Source organism: Talpa europaea (genome assembly GCF_964194135.1).
Source record: "Talpa europaea genome assembly, chromosome: 7".
NCBI lineage: Eukaryota > Metazoa > Chordata > Mammalia > Eulipotyphla > Talpidae > Talpa > Talpa europaea.
The window spans coordinates 24,903,352-24,930,193 of NC_140074.1; the positions used below are offsets into that span (position 1 = coordinate 24,903,352).

General features: G+C 34.9%; 1 protein-coding gene across 3 annotated transcripts in view; it reads right to left on the reverse strand.

Annotated features, from left to right (window-relative positions):
- The window catches only part of CCDC171 (coiled-coil domain containing 171), a gene marked incomplete at both ends in the record, with an annotated part of 235,424 nt that extends 212,564 nt beyond the window's left edge, over positions 1-22,860 (reverse strand). For 2 of the 3 annotated variants that reach the window (XM_084237472.1, XM_084237471.1), the window contains 5 exons: positions 9,255-9,386; positions 11,393-11,583; positions 15,449-15,623; positions 20,441-20,576; positions 22,817-22,860. In XM_084237472.1, coding sequence (XP_084093598.1) covers positions 9,255-9,386; positions 11,393-11,583; positions 15,449-15,623; positions 20,441-20,576; positions 22,817-22,860 — 678 coding nt within the window. Of the gene's footprint in view, positions 1-9,254; positions 9,387-11,392; positions 11,584-15,448; positions 15,624-20,440; positions 20,598-22,816 lie in introns of those variants that run through there. The other variant, XM_084237473.1, reaches the window with a different exon arrangement.
- Positions 22,861-26,842: the final 3,982 nt, after the last annotated feature.

Below are 26,842 nucleotides of genomic sequence, written 5' to 3' on the forward strand. Positions count from 1 at the left end.
GCTAAGCAAAATAAGTCAAGAGAAAGACAAATACGGGATCATGTCACTTACATGTGAAGTATAGAGAAATAAAACAAAGGATCAGATAAAGCCAACCTTAAACTGCAGATTGAGGCTACCAGAGGGGGAGGAAAACAGAGGGAAGAGCAAATTAAGGAGGAAGCAAATGGACTATGTGCGCCTGGTGGTGGATGTGGTGTGGAAACACAACTGAAGGGTGTGATCCTATAGCTCTAAATCATATACAGTGTAAAACCAATGTTACCTCAGTAAAAAAAAAATTAATCTTATTCCTGTTAGTGTATAAACTGAAGATTATTTTCTTTAATTACTTCTATAAGCCATATATTTTACATCTTTAAAAAATGTAAGTATACTCCAAGTTGGTAATTTAACAACTGAGCCACGTGAAAATAGAAAAATATATTTATTCTAGGAATCCTATAGTTCAGAGAAAATATTCTGTCCCAATTAGTCCAGCTTCTATAACCAACTCAGACTTGCTTCCTCTTATTCCTCTCTGTAAAACTAAAACAGTATATCAGAAAGACATGTATATATATATATATATATAAATAATCTCATTAAAATGAGGTTATTAGGTATTTTTAAAGTGCTTAAAACTCATTAGTATCTAAATGAAACTTTTCCTTTCCAGTTGATAGATTCATTTTTAAAGTTCAGGTAAAGATTTGCTGAAGAAGTGAGCAGCTGTCCAAAACAATTTCAAAATCAGAAAATCACAAAGACCCTTAGAGATTATTTAATCCATCACTTTCCAAATTCCTGTCTCCCAGCCCTACAATATTATACCAAAAAAAAAGGGTTGGATTCCATTGTGAAGTAAGACATGAAATGCTATAACTTATTGATAGTTTGGAGACTCTCAGTGCATATTAATAGATTATAAATCATGAAAGTTCTACCATAAAAAATGTTTTCTAACATGTTTGTTTAGACAACCTGTTTAAAAAAAAAAAAAAAACCAATAAGTACCCCACAGAACATCTGAAATATTCCGGAAAACAACTATACAGTTTACCTGTCTTCTTTTTAAGTCCAGTTTGACATCTCCACCACAGAATTGAATGTTCAAAATAATTTCTGAAATGTACTCACAAGATACTACCTAAATTGTATATGTTTTCTATTTTCTTTTATTTGCCTATTTCTTCTTTCTCTGTCTTCTTTTAGTCTATGTAAGTGAAGGGGCTACAAATTGAAAACAAACATTTTAAAGCCCAAAAGCCCATTTTCCCAATGCATACAAATAAAACGGTATAGAAACTCCACCCAGGATAGTATAGGGATGTAATAAATCTCAAAGGGAAGGCAGAACCTAGGATCACCTGCCGTATCAGCTAAGCATCTGCTGTCATGCCATCATTTACTGAGCCTACAGAAAAGTGGAATGACATACAGAAGCTAAGCCATCAAAAAGAAGTTTAGAGGGGAAAACAAACTAAGATGAAATGTAAGAACTCTGTTTCATAGCAAAAAGAAGATCTAAATAAAGTCATCTAAGTACCAGAAAGATGCAAAGAATGGCATATAATTATGCAAACATGCCAACTATGCAAAAGAAAAAATAACAAAGAAAGAAAGGAACATAATTTATAAAAGACAACGAGCCCAATGAAGAAAAAGATCAAAACTCAAGGAACAGAGGGAATTCTTCATGAAAATTCCAGATTATAATATGCTTTTAATACTAAGGATGTTCAGTAAAACCAGAAATCAAATATGAGATGGAAATTGTGAGACTGCATGTCTATCAGATCATAAGTAGAAAAGCAAAAAGAGGGAACCAGCAATTTTACAGATTGGATCTGTAAAGCATCTCTGCTTGCTCCAAAACCCCCATTTCAGTGAAAATAAAAGAATAAAAATGAAAGGCAGAGAAGATGAGTCACCAACAGATGCCAAAAGCAACTCTAGAAAATATAAAGCAAAAGCTATCTGAATCTTTACAGTGAAAAAGAAAGCAGTAGGTATTTCGATGTAGGGTATGGGGTGCTTGTGTATCAAATAAAATCATGTCTTGACATTGGCACTTCAGGGAGTTTTACTTTTCGCCACTAGAGGGAGGTGTTGGCCTTAATTTTTTTTCTTAATGAGGTTTGTGAACTGACATCACAGGAAACCCACATTGTGCTGTTATAAAATTAATTTTCTTTCTTTCCAAATCTACCATGAACAGCCCAAAAAATATGATTCTTTATATGTACTCATATAAATATTTCTCAAGTCCAAAACATGGTTCTAATTCCAGAGATGTACAGAAGTATAGTTAGAAATGTGACAGAGCTAAAATATTTCTTTTTCTTAACTTATCAAATATCAATATAGCTAGTTACAACCTTAATCTGGTACATAATTATCTCCTGAGACAGCCAGAACAAGATCCTCCTAATTTCCAAAGCCAGCACTGCTGCTGAATATAAATTGTTACTAACCTTCTGCAACACCTATTGTAATTATAAATCCATAAGCATGGAGACCAAAAATTATACATCTCGCCATTTATACAGCTACTCACTTGTATATTGGCTCAAAGATATGGAAAGGAATACTAGTGAATCCTTTTTAATTAGAGCAAAAGCTTGAAGGAAATAAAATATCCATCAAGAAGCAATTCCTTAAATATGTTAGAACTTAAGCATGACAGAATGAATACCATGCAAATACCACAAGAATGATATATGGGCATCAAAAGATAAGACTCCAAATAGTATTGAGGCATACAATTTCATTTATGTATTTATAATAATATATTTTATATATCCTTAGGAAATAAGTATGATTGGAGAAGGCAAGACTTTCATTTCATGCTTTTAAATTTCCCTAAATTAAGGGTATTTTTACAGTGAGAAAAATATATAGCAATTTTATAAACTGAACAATATATTTCCAGTTCAGAAAAAAACAAGTTTGAAAAGACAGGTAGTGCCAAGTCTCTTCCTATGCACCAGTGGGTAGTTTTCCAGAAAGTCAAAAAGAAATATTCCTTGCTGTGCTATAGCACGTAAGACAAACTTTGTGAACACTTTCTTTTCAGGTAACTTTCTCCACACTGTTCCTAGATCACAATTGTGTTCATCAAGTCAACCTGTGACGAGGTGCACCCCAATTCCTACCAGCTTCCTTATCAGCCTGCCAATGACTAAATCAGATCTGTTGCCTTCCTTTATTGCCCCCCCCACCCCAACTCTTCTCTTTCATTTATTGCATTCTTTGCAATTTACATTTCCCACATTCTTTGTCATCACTAATTCCCCCAAAACCTTAATCATGAGAAACATACGCCAAATTTAGTCAATAAATGAAGAAAGGATTGTTTTATTCCCTGGCTGAGTCACAAAATTTTGTAAATGAAATAAATATTAAAAAAAAAAAAAAACACTGAAATGAACTGGAAAAATGACCTTACTGGTTTACTGGTTTAAATGGCTTACTGGTTTAAAAACAAAGCTTTACCAAAGCCCATCCCACACCATTTAAAATAGAAAAACTTAGAGCAAATAAGTATCATCAAAATTCACAATGCTATGCAGGAATTAAAAAAACAAACAAATATTCATTTTAAATAAAAAATTGAAATAGAGATAAAAAATTAAAGAACACTGTCTTCATGCTCAACATAGAGACTGTATTCTAAATTTACCATAGCTTTGATTTGTTTTGGAATTTCAAATTATGCTGAAGACAGACATGAAATTTTTATTTCTAAAAAGAGGACATACATTTAAAAAATGGGAAAGTATCTTAAAATGAGGGAATTTTTGAGGTGACTACTAAGAATTCCTATTAATATTCCAGAAACGTATATGTCTATTTAGAGCTTCAATTACAGGAAACAAAGGGAACATGGCATAAAATTGAGACTTTCTTTTAATAGTGAGTCTGAATTCTAAAGCCCAGATGAGGGAAATATTATACCAGCTTTGTTTGTTAAAGACGACATTTCACTAAAAGGTTTTTTTTTTTTAAACTAATTTTACAACTACACAAAGAGAACACTATATGATACTAACACCTAATTATAGGATGGAAACCTAAACCCATCAACAGTCAATAGAGAATTTCACTCTATTCCTCAAGTTGTTTATAAAAAAGTTTATGTATATATATATATATATATATATATATATATATATACACGCACATATGGCTTCTTAAACTTGCTTTTATACAAGGAAGAGCAGTTTTGTTAATATAAAAAGGACAAGAAACAGTTCTAAACATTTCAGCTACAAAATACAATAAAATTGATCTTACAAAAGATGTCATTAACTGAGAATTTTATATCCCTATTTTTCTCTACACATAATAAAGACTGAAACAAAAGTTTAAATTCTTTTACTATTATATAATATAAAGTATGGAATAGCTACTCACATTTCATCTGAGAGCTACAGGATTGACCAGAAAACTACCAAAATGACATCATCCACACATTTAAATACAGGTCTCAGAACCTTCTCTTACAAGGTTCAGACTTCCAAGCAGAGGTACTGGAGACTTTTGAGTGCTTAGAAATGAAGAGATTGTCTTCATTTACTAACATGTGCCTGTTTGTTATAGCATAATTATCAACAACAGCTCAAATGTCATCTTCTCTCTGATGACTTCTCCAATTCCCCAGTTGTTCAATTTCTCTTTCATGGTCTCATACAATTTTGTTCCAAATTTTATTGTAACAATACTGGTTTCCCTTGCTATCCAAAAAATAGGACGTTCCTACTTGGTATGATTTGGTAGGTTAATATTGGGTCTCGGAATGCTCAAAAAAATTTCCACATAAATTAACAGTAATAGCATTTCCAGATCCCAAATATAATCTGCTAAATAATACAAAATAGGAACAATCTACTTTCAGATAACAGAAGAAACCAGTATGTTTCTTCTCTTTATATGTCTATGTTAAAAGATCATCCAGGACAGAAATCATATCTTAATCAAATTTATATCCTTCGCACACACAGCAGAAACTCAGTTAAGAAGTTAGAGAAGAAAGGAAAGGAGGGGAAGAGAGAAGAGAACTAAACAAGTTACAAACAGATACACAAACTACATAAATTACAAACAGATGCTAACAATACAATGCAATCTAAAGAGTGACTGCAATGACCTTCCAGATTCTAGAGAAGTGCCGAGAAGAAAAGCATTGCCCAAAAGCAAAGGTTAGGGGCCTCCCCAGTGGCGCAGCGGTTGAGCGCTGGGTTGCGAAGCTGCCCCCGGCCTCTGCGGCACCAGTTCGATCCCCAGCTGCTCCCCGGCCACTGGAGGAGGGTCCCCGGCCACTGGAGGAGGGTCCCACATGGCGCGCAGACCTCTCCTGCCACCCGCTGGAAATTCAGTATTTCCAAATTTCATTGCCATCTTTCCCTCTTAAGGAAATAAGGTACCTCCTGTTCTCTGAATGTTTTTTGACATTTGTCTGGTTTAGTATCAAGGTGATATGTTTGAAAATATTCCCTTTTTCAATCTTTTGCAAAGCACTGAGAAGGACAGGTACTAGTTCCTCTTAAAAGGTCTGGTAGAACTCACTATTAAAACCATCTGGTCCTGGGCTTTTGTTTTGGAGGAGACTTTTTTGACTACTGTTTCAATCTTCTTACTTATAACTGGTCAGTTCAGGTTTTCTATTTCTTGTTGATTTAGTCACACATGTAGTCTGTTTCTAAGAATTCATCCATCTTAGTTGTATATTTCTAGGAATTTGTCCATCTCATCTTAGTTATTCAACTTACTGGCACATACATGTTCCTCTTGTGAGCTTCCAAATTTCTGAGATGTGTGTTGTAACTTCTTTTTTGTTTCTAATTGAGTTCTCACTCAAAGCTAGAGCTTTGTCTATTTTATTTATTTTTTTCAAGAACCAGCTTCTCATTTCATTAATATTTTGGACTCTTTTTTAATTTCTAATTCATTTATTTTTGCCCTAATATTTATTATTCCCTTCCTTTTCTGGCTTTTGGCTTTGTTCATTATTCTTTTTTCTGGTTCCTTACAGTGAGAGACAACATTATTTATTTGAGTTCTTTCTTGTTTCATGATGTGGGCCTCTACTGCTATATACTTCCCTGTCCTGCTTTTGCTGTCACATGGGTTCTGTTAGGTTCTGTTCTCAGTTTCATTTGTATTAAGGTATTTTTAATTTTCTTCTCTGATTTCCTCATTAACCCAATACTCATTCAATAGTGTGTTGTTCAGTCTCTACATATTAGGGTTTTTCCCTGCTTTCTTTTTGTGGTTGATTTCTCGCTTGATACCACTGTCTTCAGAGAAGATGCTTGATAGAATTTCATTAGTCATGAATTCATTGATACCTCTTTTATAACCAATATTTGGCCTATTCTGGAGACTATCCCACATGCTCTTGAGAAGAATGTGTTTTCAGCTTTTTTGTGGTGGAGTGCCCTATAAATGTCTATTATGTCCATGTGCTCTCATTCTTTGATTAAGGCAATTGTTGCCTGGTTTGTTTTCTGTCTGGTTGATCTATCCACTGATGAAAGCCAGGTGCTGAAGTCCCCAACCACTTTCATGTCATTGCCAATGTCTGTTTTCAGAGTTCATAATTGTCATATATTTTGATGTTCCTTCATTTGGTAGGTATATATTGATGAGTGTTATGCCTTCCTGATATATTGTTCTCTAATCATTATGTATTATTCCCATAATAGTTATATATAGTGTCCAACCATGTTTCTTGTTTATTTTTAAGTTGGAAACCTATTTAATCTGATCTAAGTATGACTGTCCCTGTTCTTTTTAGGGTATGATTTGCTTCTAGATTGTTTTCCAACACTTTACTTTGAGCCTATTTTTCTCTGGTGCTCAGATGCATTTCCTGGAAACAACAGAAAGTTAGGCTTGTTTGTTTGTTTCCTGATCCAAGCAGCCACTTTGTGCCTTTTGGTTGGTGAATTCAATCCATTTACATTTAGGATAATTACTCACAAATGAAGAGTCTGTTGTTGCTATTTAGTCCCCCGTTTCTGATTCTACTTTCTTGTTCAATTTTTTGTGGCTGTCTTTGTCTTCAATTTTGATATGAAAGCGCCTCTCAACATTTCTTGTAGGGGTCTAGTGTTTGCACACTCCTTTAGCTTCTGTTTATCTATGAAGGTCTTTATTTCTCCCTCATATATGAAGAGAGTCTTGCAGGATATTCTTGGCTGGCAGTTTTTATCTTTAGATATTTTTATCACATCATTTCATTCTCTACTTACCCATAGAGTTTCTTCAGAGAAGTCAGATGTCAGATTGATCTGAGTTACTTTATAGGTTATCTGTTTCTGGCCCCTAGCCAACTTCCATACTTTTTCTTAATCTTGAACTCTTGGAAATTTTACCACTTTGTGTCATGGTTTAGGTCTCATTACATTTAGGTAACCTGATGTTTGGGCTTTTTGTTTGTTTTCTTTTTTTTTCCAACTTAGTTCCTTCTACGGGTTTGGGAAGATTTCTTCTATTATTTCTTTGAATTAGATCTCTGTTCCCTTCTCTCTCTCTTCTCCTTCCTGGAATACCTGTTACTCTTACATTACCTTTCCTCATGGAGTCTGATAAAGCTTGAACTGTTTCTCTATTTTCTTCTTCAGATTTCTCTTTTCTGTCCACCTGAATTTTTGTGTATTACCAACTTCAAAGTCACTGATTTGATCTTCCCTTTGGTCTAGTCTACCTCCACATCTTTTCTTCAGAATTTTTTATCTCCTCTATTGATCATTTTTCATCAGTTTATTGATCATTTTTACATCAGTTTACATTTTATTGACCATTTTACATCAGTTTCTAATATCTGTTCATTAACTTTATTTCTCAAGGCATTCATTGTTTTTCTGAGTTTTCTAGTATATTTTTGATCAGGTTTTCTGTGTTTTCCATTTCCTTGAATTCTTTATCATGGCAATATTGAACTCTGTATCTTATAGAAAAAAAGATCTTCCATGTCTTTCTGGTTGCATTCTGAAGATTTATTCTCTCTGTGGGCAGACTATTCCCTTGAACACTTAAGTTGTCATATGCTGTAATTTTTCATGTGCCCATTTTGAATTTTTCCAGTTGGCCATTTTTTCCAAAATATCTTAAGGATATAAAACTTCCCCTTTTCCAGCAAATGTTGCTGTGGGGAGTATTGTTGAAGCTGTTTTTAGCTATTCCTGGCTTGCATTTTTAGTACCTTTTATTTTGGAGGTAAGTGATTTAGGCTTCTGATTCACAGAGTGGGAGGAGAGCCTGGATGGGCCCAGTCACTGGTGAAAGTGGTGTGCGGAGGATGGTTTATATTTGTGGCACAGCTGATAGCCCTCCTTTCTAGGATTCCAGACCTGCATCTTTTTAGTCTGTAGGCTGTAATTTTTCATCTGCCCATTTTGAAGCTTTCCAGTTTGCCATTCTTTCAAAAATATCTTAAGGATATAGAACTTCCCTGTCGGCTGTATTGTCAGCTCAGGATCATCACCAATTGAGAAGGGATCTGGGAGGGCAAGACCCATCCAAAGCCCTGTCCTCTTCACTGAGTATTCAGCCCACCTGGCACACCCCAGTTCCTCCACACTATCTCCCCTCAGTTAAGGATGTACCTCCATAGTAATCAGCTTTCCCCTCTCCAGGGCTGCAAGCCAAACATGGGAGGACAGCTCCAATATTTGTATGGCAGGCACCGGCCCTAGCCATTCTCCAGGCACCTCTCTTAGTCTCTTTTTGTTGAACAGAGTGGAATTTACTCAGAGTCAACTTCTGGCACAGTCATCACTGATGTCCAATGTCCAAGAGCTGTCCTAGTTTTGCCCAAAGTCACCAGACCCTCTAGGCCGCATGCCTCTCTGGACCACATTCAATTAATGTCCCAAGAGTAAAGCAGGGAATCTCCTCTGATGCCATCATCTGTCTCCTCTCATCCCATAATATTTCTTTATGCTATTAAAGACTGCTAGAGATCTCACATTTTAAGTTGAAAAATATAATAAGTTTGAAAAAATGCAATACTAAATGTATATATATGCTTCTCAAAATCACGTAATTTATGCAATGAGAGTCACCCAATTCTAACTGTAATGAATGTATTAGTAACAGTGTCCACACTGTCATATAGCTACAAATAAGACATGGCCTTCAGAAGTCAAAGGTTAGGAATTATTTTCACCTTGAATAAGCTAATCAAGTATTACATTAATGTAATCTTTAATAGGATAAGCTTTAAAATGATATGCTTAAGGAATTGAATTATTGTTTTTAAATACCTGTACTATAAATTGTAACTCTCTTCTTTCTGCTTCCCATTGTTCTGCTTGTAATCTAAACTCCTCCAATGCTGTCTCCCTGATATGGGATTCCATCTCATTCTTCTCCTTTTGATGATTTTCCACCATCTCCTTCATATGAATAAAATCTTGATTTACTGTCAGATTAATAAAAGTTATCCTTCTTCCTTCATCCCCAGTTTAAATGTACAAAGGGCTCTCCACACTTATCAACTGCTAAAATTCATTAGATTTTATGTTAAATTCATTAATAGAACTATTATTTTTTATCATAATGAGTTATGGTTACTGATTTAATGTAAGCAGTATTTTTATTACATATATATGGGCATATATTTAACCCAATTTTTCAAAATATTTAACTTCAGAGGTTTGAACAAATGCATTATATAATAGAGACAAAAACAAAGATGATTTTATGGAAAATATATGTAAATCTATATTAAAGTAGATGATATGGAAATCTCTAATTACCTATAAACACACTATCTGAATTGTCCCTGAAAATTTATACATAAATTTGACAGAGAATACTGGGGAGAAGGAAGAAGTTTTGTACAACATATCAAAATAAAGAAATTCTAGAATGTTAAAATTTTTTAAAGTTAAAAAAAAATTAGGCTTAGATGTAACTAATTTCTAGCTCTAGAGACAAATATGTACAATAGGCATTTATTTTTTAATTTTCCTAATCTAATTTGGTTCAGAACCTTGAAAATATAAAATGAAGGTTCCCGCAGAAGCCCAATTTTCTAACCAATAGGTTTGAAAACTTAGTCCCCATTGATACAAAGAGAAAGATTCTGTGGTTAAGAGAGGTAGAGCTTCCCACTCATATAATAATACCATGGATCTGCATGATAAAGATAACCCTCAGAACTTTTACTAGTACAAAGCTATCATGAAGAGCCTTAAGGATTTTTTCCTTTAGGGCAAAATATTGACTTCTATTCAGCCCCAAATTCTCCAAATTTGCAGATCGGTTCAAAGGCAATAATGCAAAATCAGAGTAGAATTCTCCTACCAAACAACTGTTCAAGATCATTTATCTTGAGGTGCTGGTTAACTGTGTAGGAAAAGCTGTTATGATTACCTTCTTTCCCTATAGCTCTAAGACATTTTATGTGGGATAGATTATATAAAGCCACCCATTGACCTGTAATACAAGTCACCATCTAAACTTCCTGACTCCAACACTAATAGAGCCCTTGTGCACATATGAGGTACTCTCTTAAGGTCTAGGAATACAACAATAAAGAAAAGGGACAAACTATGACTACTGATGTAAAGAAAATCAAAAGGAGACTTGCTGACAATGTCTGGGGACATTCAAACCAAAACTTTTGAACTTAGTAAGTTAAGTGCTTTTTTTGGTAAAGTTGTTTTTTAGGAAACACTATTTCCAAAATGCCAAAAAGTTATTTATCACAGTAGCAAATTTAGAGCATTTTCACCTTTTTTGTTTTAATTTATATTTCAGAAAATGGGAAATGTAAATGATTCAAAATCTATCTTCTAACTGACTGGCATATTCAACCTTAAATCATACTTTTGAGAGTAAATAAGAAGAGAAAATACTCCTATTATAAACTAAGTTGTTTATAATAATTTCAGTAAAAAGTCAGCAAACTTTTTTATGTATTATATCTAGACAGAATGTGCTCTATGCCTAGATAATAAACAGAATATCTATATCTATAGCCAATCATTAACATTTTTCTATATTTATTATATTTTAGACCAAATCTAAAGTGCATAATGCTAAAATTCCAAATTTTCACGCTACTGTACCAAAAGGGTTGTAAGTTCTTCTTTATAATATGTCCATTTAAGTGTTTGATTTTTAAATCATAGACCCTAAACTGTCATGCACAAAAGAAACGGGATGTCTATGAATACACCTCTAAAGCATATTACCAAAGAAATGAATAAAAATGTCCCTAAAAAGAAGGAAGAGAGGAAAGAAGGTGGGTGAAAGAAGAAGGAAAGAAAGAAGGAAATCTATTTTCTGCTTTCTAATAGTTATTTTCCTTCCCAAAGATAACTTCAGAGTGTACAGCACATATAAATGAAAATTATATTATAAATAGCAAACTACTTATATAAAAATATTTTACCTGTAGAGTTTTCTCTAGCCTGCTTTTTTCTCTCATAAGTAAATCATAGTCTCGCTTGCAATTTTGAATTATATTGTCTCTTTCCTCCAAGTCACATTCAAATCTTCTGCATTCTTCTTTCCACTTTTGCTGAGAAGTCTGGAATGCTTTCTCAATCTCATTTGCCTTTCCTTGAAGTTCTGTATTCTGGGCTATTAAAAATATTTGTAAAAATAGGTATATATACAACCATAAAAATGAAATCACTTGGAGTCCCAAAATGTAGGCAATGGAGCTGATTCCACTTACAGCATGATCTTAGGATAAAACGTTTAATCTCTCCCTTCATGCCAGTAAAATCTTGAAAAACTTACTGTCCCAGAACCAATCTATGATATAATTTCTCAATCTCTTTGTTCCCTCCAGACAAATGTGATTTTTTTTAAGTTTTTTATTTATTTATACAAGAACCGGGGTACAGGTCAGATGCGCGGGAGAGTGAGAGGATTCACCAGAGACAGAGTGGGGAACAGAACAGGCAGACTGACTGAAGCACACTGTTGAGGGAAGCAGCGGGTGAGGCAGGAGAGGTCTACTGCGCCATGTGGGAATCTCCCTGGCCGGCCAGGAATCGAACCTGCACTGCAGAAGCTGCAGACAGCTTCACAGCACAGTGCTTAACACGCTGTGCCACCAGGGGAGCCCCAGACAAATGTGATTTTGTCATGAAATGGTATGACATATTCCCAGGCACATATCCAAATATAAGCATACTACTAGCACCAACAGCAACTTTACCACTTTTTTTCCTGTACAAGAAAACAATCAGAGTATGACAAGATAGCAACAGTGTGAAGATGCCAGACTAGCTTCCTCCACATAGTCAAAAATTAATTACAACAAAACAAAGACAACAACCACTGAAGATAAATAAGTATTATTGCATATATCAGGAGCAATGGTGAGGCAAAAAGGGATAAGAAAAATGGTAATTAAACTGTTTTTAGCGCAATACCACAGCAAAATAGCCCATGAGAGGGAGAGACAGTTGCTATATGGAGGCCCTCTGCTATTGTTAATTCACAGACATAAACCTACATCAGGGACTTTAAAAAATAGGCACTGCACTGAAGAAAAGTATGCACAGAGTCAATGTACAGGACAGATGGTACACACTGGAGAACTGTAAGAGAAACGGTGCAAAGTGATAATTACTGGCTTGAATCTGAGGTTATCAAACTAGAATAATTGGAGCCCAAACTGGAGGGAAGAGCCAGGTATGATTACCTATGTCCTCTCATAGAAGACAGTATTATTTGCAAGCCAGTTGTGATATATGAAAGCACTGCCTTATCAAACCTTTAAAAAAGAACCTATGCCCATTTGCTTAAGTTATTTCTAAGGGAATACTACCTGATATGTATTATGATGTCAACATTATAGTAATACCCAAACCAGAAAAAGATAGCACAAAAAAAAAATATATATATAGGCCAATATCCATGATGAACAGTGGTATGAAAATCTTCAACAAAATGCTAGCATTTGAATTCAACACTACATTACAAAAATTACACATCATGATTAGTGGGATTTATACTAGAGATGCAAGGGTGGTTTCATATACATAAATCAATCAATATAATACATTAAATCAACAAAAGAGAAAATAAAATCATATAATGTCAAAAGATGCAGAGAATGGAGATGATAAGATTCAGCACCCGTTTATGATAAAATCTCTAAACTAGATGGGAATAGAAGGGATATACCTGGACATAATAAAGGTCATATATATATATATATATATATAAATATATATGTATGTATTAAATACTACAGACTATATAATACTGAATAGTGGAAAGCTGAAAACTTCCCTTTAATATCAGTTACAAGACAAGGGTGCCCACTATCACTACTTCCGTAATTTAATATTAGAGATTTTAGCTTAAGCAGTCTTATCTTAGAGCCATCTTAGCTTAGAAAACAACAGAAAATAAAAGGAATTCAGGTAGGAAAAAAATGAAACTGTCATTATTCACAGATGATACAATAATACCATATATATAGAAAATCACAAAGACCCCACCAAAAAAGCTATTAGAAACAATAAATGAACACAGCAAAGTGGCAGGTTACAAAATCAACATATAAAACTTTGTTGCATTTTTATATAGAGCAAATGATAAGAAAAAGAAGAAAATAATTCCATGCACAATCAAAAAAGAATCAAATACCTAGAAATTAATCTAACCATGCTCAAAATGACTATTCTACCAAAAGCAATATACAAATTTCTTGCAATCCCCATCAAAATACCAACAATATTCTCCAAAGAAATTGAACACAAAACATTAATTTTTTTATGAAAGTCCTCAAAATAGCTAATGCAATCCTGAGGGAAAAAAGAAGAAATGGCAGCATCATATTACCTGACTTTTAAACTATACTAAAAAGCAACAGCATCTAAAAAGTATGATGCTGGAATAGAAACAGACATAAGGATTAATTGAACAGAACTGAAAACCCAGAAATAAATCCATGTATATATCAAAACTCAATTTATGACAAAGAAGCCAGAACCATGCAGTGGAAAAAGGAGAGTCTCTTTAACAATGTTTCTGGTACGTGAATAAAATTAACACACACACAAAAAAATGGCCCTGGGAAAACTGGATGGCCATGTGTAAAAGAATAAAATTGTATCACTCTGAAACTCCATGCCCAAAGATAAATTCAAAATGGATTAAAGACTTAGATGTAAAACCTGCAACAATAAAATATCAGAAGAAAACAGTGGCAATACAATTTATGACATCAGTAATAAAAATATTTTTGGAGACTCAAGCCTGTATCAAAGGGGAAATATAAGCAAAAATAAACAATTGGGATTACCTCAAATAAAAGAGCTTTTACATAGTGAAAGAACAAAAGATAAGATTTAATCTTACTGATGGGTAAAAATATTTACACATTATACAACCCACAAAGGATTAAATGTAAGATATAGAAAAAAACTTATTCAATTTAACAATTAAAAAACCCAACTAAGGCTATTCAGAAGGCTTGCAGATACATCTTTACTTTTAATAAGGGAGATACAGGTCAAAAATCACAATTTGAGGGCCTTCCCCGTGGCGCAGCGGTTGAGCACTGGGTTGCAAAGCTGCCCACAGCCTCTACAGCGCCAGTTCGATCCCCGGCCGCCGGCGAGGGTCCCACATGGCGCGCAGACCTCTCCTGCCGCCCGCTGCTCCCCTCAGCTGTGTACTTCGGTCGTTCTGCCTGCTCTGCTCCCCGCTCTGGCTCTGGTGAATTCTCTCACCCTCCCACGCTTCTGACTGTACCCAGTGCTTGTATAAATAAATAAATAAATCTTTTTTAAAAAATCACAATTTGAAATAACATGTCACACCCATGGGGTGACCCAAATTAAAAAGTCCTCCAAAAACAAGTGCTAGTGAGGATGCAAAAAAAGAGGAATTCTAATACAATGTGATGGGGATGTAAACTGTACAGCCATTTAGGAAAGCAATCTGGATTTGCCACAAAAAACTAAAAATAGAAGTACTATATGACCCAGCAATTCTGCTTTTGAGCATCTATCTGTAGAACATGAAACCACCAACAAAAAATTATATGCTCTACAATTTATTGAGCATTATTTACAATAGTTAGAACATGGAAAAAATCTAAGTGGCCACTGATAGAAGACTGAATTAAGAATATAGAGTGAGGGACCTTCCTGGTGCCACAGAGGTTAAAGTCTCAGCACTATCAAGCTATCACCAGCCCCTGAGGCATGAGTTCTATCCCCAGCCAGGATAAGTGCTCTAAAACGTGATTAACAAAATTTTGAGACCTTTTTCCACACCTGCAGAAAATTTTTAAAACTAATGTAAAGTAGGTACATGTTCACATAATTGCCAGAGACTTTACATATATCCACCAGTCTATGCATCAAAGGTCAGTGAGTCAATACTCTGACACAGTATGAAACGAGTATACAACAGTGAACAAAGATATAAATTGAGTCACAACCCTAAGCACCAGAAGAGATAGAAATAGTCTTACCACAGAGTTTTTCTTGGATTTTATGGGCCTCAGCTAATCTTTCTTCAGCAGCCCGTTTTCCAAGACCAGCTTCTTTTCTAGCAACAGCCAGGTCATACTCCAGACTTTGACGCAATGCCTCTCCTTTTTCAACTTCACATCGTAGCTTGGCAATCTGGCTTTCATAGCTTGTCAGCTAAAAACAGATTTCCAATACCATGAACCAATATTAAGCTGAGTCTCCAAACTAATGAGATCATTTACTCAAACATTTAAATTTCTTAGAGAAGCTTGTTACTATAATATTTATAAGACAAAAATTTATAAATTTATACTTTTTTGAAAGACTGGAAAGAAATCTCTAGCCTTACTCACCACATGACACTCATTAATTTTGTTATTTTAGAGAATTCATTAGAAAACAAAAACAAAAAAATTCTTGCATGAACTTTTTATAAAAATAAAAACACAAGCTTTAATCAGAAAGCCGTATCTAAGAAATGAAAAAAAAAAATGCATGACACAGAGTAAGCACTTAAAAATTCATCTTTACTTTCTTCTATTCTTTAAGTAAAATCAAAAAGCAAAGTGCATCAAAATATAGTTTGGTAAGTATTGTCAATATTATTTCTCCTGATTATAATATTATTGATTGAGCATAAAATAATTAAAGTGCCAATATTTCAGGGATTTTAATGAACTAATAACTAAACCTACTGCATCCAACACCCATCCATGAAGTGGCATGACAGAAGACAAGTCAGAGTGTGAACTAGGTAATTTATAAAGTCCTTTCCCACTCTAAAATTCATGATAATCAATGATTCATTGCTGCACCTCCCCCTGCAGTGACCTTTAGGGCTAACCATCCCTAGGTCCGGCTGGGCGACCAGCGCGCAGGGGGAGAACAGCAAAACACCCTGAAGCAGGGGAAGTACAGCAAAGTTCCCTGAAAAGACAGAAGTTTATCAAAAGATAAACCACCAGGAACCACTACAAGAATCCTAAATAACCTTATCCCGTCTTTCTAGAACTACAAACTTTAATCCCTTATTGTCTTTCTAAACTTCCTTCTTTCTTCTATAAAGGTCATTGCTTGTTAATTAAAAAATCATATGAAATCCTTAAAACAAGGCTGACTCAAATGAAACATTACTAAACCCTGTAATAATTAAAATATAGTATAGGTAAAAAAAGTAGTTAATAAAAAATACGATTATATAGTTTAAAAACAAAACTAATGGTCTATCTACTTAGGAATGAGGCTGAGTCCAGATGTAGATCACCGCCCTGTTGGTGATAGGCTGAGCCCATGAGCAAGCTGATTTCATTGATATTCATTGTTCCTGTGCTTTTGGAAAACATATATATACTGGTCACAAACTCAAAGAAAATCACACTCAGATTTTCACTCTTGAAGTGTGTCTGTTTGTCATTTCTTTCACCAACGCCCTAACCACCCTGCACGCTTCTCTCAACCCTGAGGTGGCCTCATCGTCTACTGCTGTGCTGGTCCGTGGCAATTCATTAAATAATATTAAATACTTGCTATGCATCAAGTAGAGTGAAATAAAATATATAAAAATGAATATTATAGAGCACCTGTTCACAAGGTATTAAATGCTACAGAAAGGCATATGGGGTAAGTTTTATAAAAGAGATAAAAATGCTATGATAGTTCAGAGAGGCATCAAAACAGGAGAGGGAAGAGCACCAGGGACTATGGTGATGGTGCATGGGTGAATGGATGGTGGGAATTTTACAGGGACTACATCTGACAGGAGAAAGCAAACATTTACAAATATGAACAATGATGTAAAATATATTAAAAAAAATAAATTTTAAGAATAAATCTTAGTTCCCAGAGGGTAAATACTTCTGCCAGGTGACAAAAAATGATCCATTCTCATACATGCTACAACATGGTGGACCTAGCAAACATATGCCTAGTGAATTAAGCCAGGAACAGAAAGACAAATATTGTATGGTGCTGCCCACATGTGGTAAGTACATAGAATATGCAAATTCACAATACAGAAAGTAGATTAGAGGTTACCAGGACTGTGAATGATTAATGCTTAATGGGCAAATAGTTTCTGTTTGGAAGAAGGGAAAAAAATTAAAATAGATACTGGTGATGGTTGCACAGTACTTTAAATATAACTAAATATAACACTTTGAAATGATTAAATAGCAAATGTTAGTTTACATATTTTACCACAACAAAAATACTTTTAAGAAATCCATTAAATTGGAAACTGAGACTATTTTGGGTGGGGTGGCTGATCCTTATTACCATGGAAATAGAGAGGCAGGAAAGACGATGGAAACACGGAAATCCAGTGGTATAACTTGCAGTATATACATATCCACAGAGATCTAACAGAGGCGGTATCATTAAGGAATCAAACATTATACAAATCGAAGTGTGGTCACTCCACCAAGGCAAACAAACGCTGGCAGAGGAGAAGGGGAACATGCGACACAAGTGGTAAATACCAACTTGTAGCCTTAGAATAAGAACTGCCACAGCTCTGCAAATTTCTCATAAACGTGTATTAAGGTATATTTCTTTGTATCTCACCTATGAAGAATGTTGGTACTATTTAGCCTTTCTATTAAATGTATGAGATACCAAATAACAAAAACCTATCAAAACCTGAGATAGAAAATTAAATAACTTTTCCAAGAACCCCACAACAATAAAATTTCCAGCAAAGTCATTTTCAACACATTTCGTGCCCATCAGCCAACACAGTGCCTTAGTATTCTGGATATCTAATAAAGGCAAATATATGGTCTTAATTAATTTTTTTTCTTAGTTTTATTCCCCCTGCCTTGCTTTGTAAAATATATCTGAGATTCGAAATTATCTCAGGGAAGAGAGATAATTTTCTCAAAGCAGTCCATTGTAATTGGTTCAGCTCCAAGTTTATATGATAATTCATTCTCATTATTTCATTTATTTGTTTCCATGATTTGACTCATATTAGGTAATGATGTTTTATTTAGCCATATAACTTCAAAATATTTTGATCAAATAAAAGAACAAATAGTGTTCTAAGAGAAATTTGATGACAATTATGAATCTATAGGAGAATATATTTAATAGATGAATGATTAATATCACACTAATATTCTCAAGTAAAATGTACATTTGATTTTTAAAATTACATTTTGGAGGTTTTAAGCAATTAGCCTATATTTAACAAATACCACTTTATATTCAATATGTATCATGATAACATAAGTGGAAGCAGTTACTTCAGTTACTTATAAATTATCTCAAATGCCACTGTAAATATAAATAAAACATATAGACATTTCTTGTTAATTTAACTGGAAACTACTGATCCTTAGATACCCTGAAAAAGATACTTCTCCAAGCATTTATTCAAAAACACAAGTAACTGAGGGCCTACCACATCCCAGTAAGTAATAGGACAGATAGAAAGTGTGGTCACTGCTTTCATCTCTCAGGGATCTTATATGGAGTTAAGCATAAAATAAATGTTTTCATTCTAAAGTATCTATAACAGCAATATGTGGGTGAACAAAGAAAAGAGTAATCAGTTTCAAACAAGGAGACTTGAAAAGATTTCCTAGCGTGAGAATTTAGCAAAAAAGGGAAGGAAAATACACTGTTTATTCTTAACTGTCAATAAATTCTTTTTTTTAAATTTATTTATTATGCATACAAAAGCTGGGGTACAGGCCAGAGGGTGGATGCGGGGTAAAGAGGATTCACCAGAGACAGAGTGGGGAACAGAACAGGCAGACTTAAGGAAATACACTGCTGAGGGGAACAGTGGGCTAGGCTGGAGAGGTCTGCTGCGCCATGTGGGTTGCTCTCTGGCCGGGGCTCAAACGCATGCTGCAGAAGCTGCAGACAGCTTCACAGGCTGCAATGCTAACCCTTGCGCCACCAGGGAGGCTCAATAAATTCTGTCAGTTACAGTGCAAAGGTACTATACAAACTGTATTTTAATTATCATAAACCTTTGGGACCAGCATTTCACAATGAGAAACCAGTGATGCACAGGATAAAATAACTTGCCCAGTGTCACATATCTTATAAACAAAAGGGCCAGGAATGACTCCAGGTCTGTGTAACTCAAATTTTTTCACTATACTGGGCTGCCTAAGTTGAGCTTTAACAATGGATAAGATTTAAATAAAGAAAAAGAAAAAAGACAACACACAGAAGAAATATAAGGATATAATTTACGAATTATTTTAGAAAGGAAATAGAACTACTGTCCTTGGAATACATACACACACACATTTATATACATGTACTAATTAAAAACAAATGCTATAGGGGTCTCCCTGGTGGCGCAGAGGTTAAGACTTAACCTGTGGAGCTCTCTACAGCCACCGCTGCACAAATTCGATCCCCAGCCAGGGAGCAACCCACATGGTGCAGCAGACCTCTCCTGACTCACCTGCTGCTCAACAGTGTATTTCAGTCAGTCTGCCTGCTCTGTTCCCCACTCTGTCTCTGGTGAATCCTCTCACCCCTCACACCTCTGGTCTGTATCCCAGTTCTTGTATACATAAATAAATAAATCTTTAAAAACAAATGCTTTAATGATATAACAAAACAAAAAGTATCTGTTAACTAATAAATTATACTGAGTAAAAATTCTATATTCATATCAACTATTTAAGAAAGATTTTTTTCCAGATTGTGATCATAAAGAAACCTACATAATAATTTCAAAAAAGTCCAATTTATAAATCCTTTCATTACCAGGTACATTTGTCAATTAGTATTTAGTCCATTAAAATTAATAATTTGCAGATAATATAAGACACATAATTCACTGAATTTCTACTTTAATCCTCCTATATAATTCGACTATACTAAAACAAGGGTTTATAATGATAATTCCCTTTTAAAGCATAAAAACACTATGGTAACAAATGTTAAGATGGTATTTGTAAAATAAAATAAATTTAAAATAATCAAACTCTAATTTTAACATTATTTGAAAGGAAAATAAATTCTACCTCTGCATTGTGCTTAGTTGTTATCTCTAATTTTTCTTTCTTAGCCCGATGGAGTTTCTTTCTGAGATCAGCTGCAATATCCAACTCTGTTTCATTTTTAAGCATTTGTCTTACATCAGCTGAAGCATTTTTCAACCTATAAAATAAGTTCAGAATACATATAAATCTCACTAAGCATACTTCACAGCATTTCTGATACTTCTGGATACTTATTTTTCAAAAACCACAGGGATAGGATATGGTCCTTGCCCTAACAAAATTTACAATCTAGTCCACTGCAAAAGGTAGGTAGGAAAACAAAGCAGTATGTAACTAGAAACAAACCATTGTCCACTGAGAAACCACCACATTGTTCAAGAATGATTCTTAAAGATTGATCCTATCACAAACTGGATAGTTTGAGTAAACACTGATTTCTTCCCTTTTTTTCCTTTTTAAATAATAAATTTTACTTAATACAAATGTAATACATATTATTAAAAAGAATAAATAAAACAATATATTCCTAATTAAAAATAGACTCTCTTGCCCAACACCCCCCCAAAAAACATTAAAATAACAGTGAAGAGAATTTAGAGGTATAAACTCATATAATGATAAAGAGTACAAAAGATGAAGCAATAGCAAAAATATGGGAAACTGGAAAGCAGGTGGGCAAATGGTAACTGGTTTACCTAAGGACACTGACTATAAGCCAATATTGCTTTCCGTGGGGAAAGCAATCTAATTTTTACCAGAGCCCCTCAAAAGCTCTGTAATAGGCAAAAATTCTGAAATGGGGGTAAAAGTAGAGCAGAAAACAGGAGAATTGGTTAAAAGTCTAAAATTTTTAGATCCTCTGCTCCATAGACCACACAACTAGTTACCAATCTCCCCCCCACGCTAGCACAACACTAGAGTTTTTTTCCCTAGAGAACATAAAATAGAGACCTCTGAAGACATAAGATACAAAAGTGGGAAGGGTTTCATACTATAAAGAAGGACTTCAAGTAAAAAGTTTTATAAGTGAGAGACCTGGGCATGTAATACTTCTTGTCTGCCAGAAAAATAGCAGACAAGCAGAAACTAGAAGACTGTTCCCTGGAGAAGCTAAGCAGCAAGGAGAAAAAGACCTAAAGTTGCTGATACTAGCATTTTCCAGCTAAATGGTTTTTAGCCAGATCACCCTACCAAGAATGCCACACAAAAATCTTTATACATTGAGTTTCTGATTATATTTTTAGGTCCCTACTTTTAAATATGGACAGCCAAATATTGACAGAAGTTTAGATGCATAGAAGATGAAAGACAAAAAAAATCAAAAATAATCAAATGGAGGGTGAGAGGGAAGTTGATCACTGTACCACAAATGAAAACTCTAGAAATAAACTCATATGTATATGTTTAATTAATTTTCAGCAAAGTCAACACAGAAAAAAGTTTTATCCACTTATTCCCTACCTTGCTCCATAAAGGTAGCTTCTAAAGATAGATATAAAATATTTATATAGCAAATCCTATTTATAGGGTAAGAACAGTTAGTCATGGTCTTGTTCCATCCCCACATATTCTTGCTATAAACAGGTGAGCTAAATCAATTATTCTAAACTAAAATGAACAAAGAGTACTCCCCATGATGCTTTTGTAAAATATATAGATTACTAAAAAAAATTTTGAACAGAAAAAATATAACCCCAATTGTTTTATTATTAGATTTCACAGAAAATTACTGTTACATGATTATAAGAATTACTAACCATTTACTTTCATTTTCCATAACAATTTCTTTCTAAACCATACTTGGCGTTGCACTTTCTGAAATGGCTCAGTTTTACATTATGGACTCCACCCAACAGGCCCAAGGCAGGCATCCAAAGGCAAAAAAAAAAAAAAAAAGGGTACAAAAAAAGATAATAGCAATTCTTGGAATATAATTTCAAAGTAAAGGAGCAGTTAGTAGCAGAGGGTAAACCTTATAAAATGTTAAAGAGAAGTCACAAATTAGATTTCTAGCAATTAGGATAGAAAAGGAATTAGAGCCACAAAAATTATGGCCAACTAAATATAATGACCACACCCAAATGTGAGTAAGCAGAAATACTTGAAGAAGATTTAGAGAAGTAGAAAAAATAAACAAGTTTGAAGGGACAGGAGCAAATCACCTAGTGTAACTTTGTGGATTGACTTAAAAAAGAAATAAAGAGCCACACAAGGTATCCAAATCCAGTTCTATTGATAATTCCCATGAGACTTTGCTCCTGCTGCTCCAGTCCATGAAATTTCTGCTTTCCTTCACAAACCGTGAGAATTCCTACCACCAGCTCTTTCAATCACTTAGTTCTCCCTGTACCTGACATCCAAAAGCATTCTTGAACTAATTGGAACTAGGAGGCTTACCTTTGGGTATCACCAGTGGAGTTACTTGAAGGGTTTGAATTCATGATAAGTCTTCAACAACACTCTCAAGATATCCCACTGCTTCCTAACAATATACTTCGTTATTGATGATTAAACTTTTCAAGATGTTTGTGACTTATAGATTAGATGGGCTGAAATCTGTTAAAATAGAAACAAAATACAACAATTGTTATCCATGTGAATTCTATTAACTATAGATGATTTTTCTTTCTTTCAATTTATTTGCTTTTTTTGTTTTTTTGTTTTTTTGTTTTTGTGGGACCCTCGCCGGCAGCAGGGGAACAAACCAGCGCTGCAGAGGCTGCGCCAACAGGGGAGACCCTCAATTTATTTGTATTTTTAAAATTACTGAATAACAAATATGTGAATGTTTATTTTTAGAAGCTATAATGTACTATTTCTTTTTTGAAAAAAATTAGAAGAAAAAATGACAAAATGTTACAAAGATGTTCCTTCTTATAAGAATGAGGTTACACAATTAGACTTTTCTTTATTGAAGTAACATTTAACATTGGTTATAAATATTATGCAGCTTTTAGGAATATAGCATTATAGATTGACATGTGTATATGCTACATTATGAGCGCCACCAAATCAAATCAATTGATGCTCTTTACTCATCTTCCCTACCCCTCACACCCTTTCTCCTCTGGTTATCATAATTTTGGTTCTCATAATCAGAGTTTTTTTCTTGTTTTGTTTGTGAATGTTTTTGTTGCATTTCTCAAATGAAAAAAATTATAATAAAAGAGTGACAAATTATTCTTGAACTGCAAAAGGAATATGTAGAGACTAGGCAATAAAATTGAGTTTGAAAGAAAGTAAAGTCCAAGAAAATCCATGGGTTCCCAAGGCCCTTCTAATAAAATGAGGTATTTTTAATGTAATGTCACAATAAAATATGCCAAACAAAAGACCCCCATAGTGATTTTCAATCCTTCTCCCAAAGGATTAAAGATAAAGAAGAGGAAGTTTTGGTTACTTACTATGGCTTTCTCTCTGGAATCCTCTTCTGTGGGAGATACTCCAAATTATACAGAGCCAACCAATTTAGGTAAGTTTCTTCACAGTAATATGAAGGAATCTCTGGGTAAACATTTTAAACAGAAAGATAACAACAATTAAATACAAATAGACACAAATATTAAAATACAGTAAGTGTCTCTTAGTATTCCTATAAGTCCAATATCCTAAGACCATGACGTCTAGAGTCAGAGAAATCTGAGTTAGGATACAAATAATCTTACAAGTACATGGCCATGGGCAAATCACTTAAACTCTCTGAGCCTAGGCTGATAACTATTTGAGACTCAAATAATACACACAGCACATATATTTGCTCGATCACTGCCAATGTCTATAACTGAACACAGAATCCCAAGAGAAAATAAAATGATCCCTAATAAAGGGAGTAGGTTATATCACTTGGAGTGACATGGTCTAGAAAAAATATATAAGAATTGTCTAGCAAAACTGTGGATGTACTAGGATATCTAGAAGACAAAAAAAAAAAAAAAAAAGCCCTTAACAGTTCTGTCCCTGCTGTAAATAAATATGCCTCAAAGAGATAACTGAAAGGGAAGAGACTGATATATAGACTCAGCCATGGTGCTGAGAACTGACTAATGGCTCCTACAGGTAGATAGCAAGGGATATTGAATACAGTCAATAATTCAAGTAACTGATTGAGGAATAGCTTGATATAGAATAAAACAATGGAATTTTAACCAAAGATGGGAAGACAGGCATCCTGTTTCTCCAGGGACCTAAAAAACTAAGTTCAGGAATATTAATACACAAATACCACTGTCATCAATTTATTTGGCACCTACTTCAGTGTTAAGCACTGTAATTGATATTTTACATACAGAACTCTGATCATTAAAACACTGTAAGGTGGAAACTATCCCATTTTCCAAGGGGGAAATCTATAATATTACAAGTCACTTGCCTGGTCACAGTTACAGGATCAAGATTCTATAACTATCTAAAGTCCAAGTTCTTTCTACAAAGTGATTGTTAATACAGTTGCACCATATTTTATCCCAAGTTTATCAAGCACACTTCAATTAAGGAAATTCATCTGATGCAGAGTAGCTAAACAACTTCTCTAAGGCCAGTCAGCTACTAAATGAGGAACTACACTAAAGCCTCAATGAAGTTCCTGTGATACCAAGTACCAAAATCTTTTCACCTTACCACTATGCTCCCAAAGGTCAGACTCCAGAAAAACTGTCTTCCAAAATGGAAGTAAAAGAATTAGAACCTAGAAGAAAAGGACTCTTCTATATACTTCAGAATAATATCCCAGGCTTAAAAGTACATATATACAATGTTTCTGTTTTTGTGAAATACACACTTACATGTATGTGCATATGTGTTACAACTGGCACAAACGAACTCACAGGAAAAGAATTTACATAGGCAGGACTTAATAAGATATGTTATTTTTCATTTTATTTTGTATGGGAAGAGAGAGTTTACCAAATTTTAACAAACGTTTCAAGAAAGCTAAGTTGAAGAATCAGTTTTCAGTGCATTCCGTTGGCATCTAACATCCTCAAATCTGAATGGCTTCTAAAGAGAAAGTGTCTCCTACAGCCCAGAAACAAGCTTCATTGATTTCCAGATCATTAGTACAGACAATGTGGTTGACAGATGGTCCCCCACAATCTCTGCCCCCAGTGTTTCTCTCTTGTATATAACACCCTCCTCGTTTCTGGGCTGAACCTGTGACTTGCTTCTAACCAACAAAATATGCCACTACCAAGATTACATTATGTTATATAAGACTGTCTTAGCAGACTGAAATGACTCTCTCCTGCTGACCTTGAAGAAGCAAGCTGTCGTGCTATGATCAGCCCATGGAGTAGACTCACAAGGCAGGGAACTGCTGGCAGGCTCCTGGACCTGAAGGCAGCCTCAACCACAGGTAGTAGAGAGAGCCAGATCCCTCAGTCAAATAGATGCCAACAGGAAATAAATTCTACCAACAAGCTGAATGTGCAGGGAAACAGATTTTTCCAGTCAAGCCTGTGGATGAGAACACAACCCAGCCAACATCTTGAATGAAGCCTTGGGAAACTCTGCACAGAGGGTCCAACTAAGCTATGCCCAGACTCCTGACCAAAAGGAACTGTGAGGTAATAAATGAGAAACTATTTTAAGCCACTGAATTTGTGATAACTTGTACACAGTAATGAAAACTAATATGGATAAGAAGCTTGAAAATGTTCTTGGTGGAATTTAAAAGAAAATTTAAAAAAGATGTTGAATAACAGGTAAAATACAAAAATGGGTTATCAATGAGCCCTGCTTGTGTGTGTCTCTTATCATCTCTTTGTTTTCTCTATAGTTGAATTCCTTATTAATTTAAATGAAGGCATTTGTAAAAATCCTTTCTAAGGTAACTAGATTGAGAAACTAGAAAATCATGGGCAACACTTAGAACAAAATGAACCACAAGGGCCTCCATGGTGGCGCAAGGGGTTAAGCACCACACTATGAAACAATCCGCAGCCTCTGCAGCACAAGTTCAATCCCTGGCTGGCCAGGGAGCAATCCTCATGGCGCAGCACACCTCTCCTGTCTCGCCCGCTTCTCCCCTCAGCAGTGTACTTTGGTCAGTCTGCCTGTTCTGTTTCACACTCTGTTTCTCGTGGATTCTTTCACCCCCAACCCCGCATCTCTGGCCTATACCCCAGCTCTTGTATGCATAAATAAATAAATCTTTTTTAAAAATGAACCACAGGGCCTCCCCGGTGGCGCAGCGGTTGAGCACTGGGTTGCGAAGCTGCCCTCAGTCTATGCGGCACCGGTTCGATCCCCGGCTGCTCCCCAGCCACCGGAGGAGGGTCCCGCATGGCGCGCAGACCTCTCCTGCCGCCCACTGCTCCCCTCAGCAGTGTACTTCCGTCCTTCTGCCTGCTCTGCTCCCCGCTCTGGCTCTGGTGAATTCTCTCACCCTCCCGTGCTTCTGACTGTACCCAGTGCTTGTATGTATAA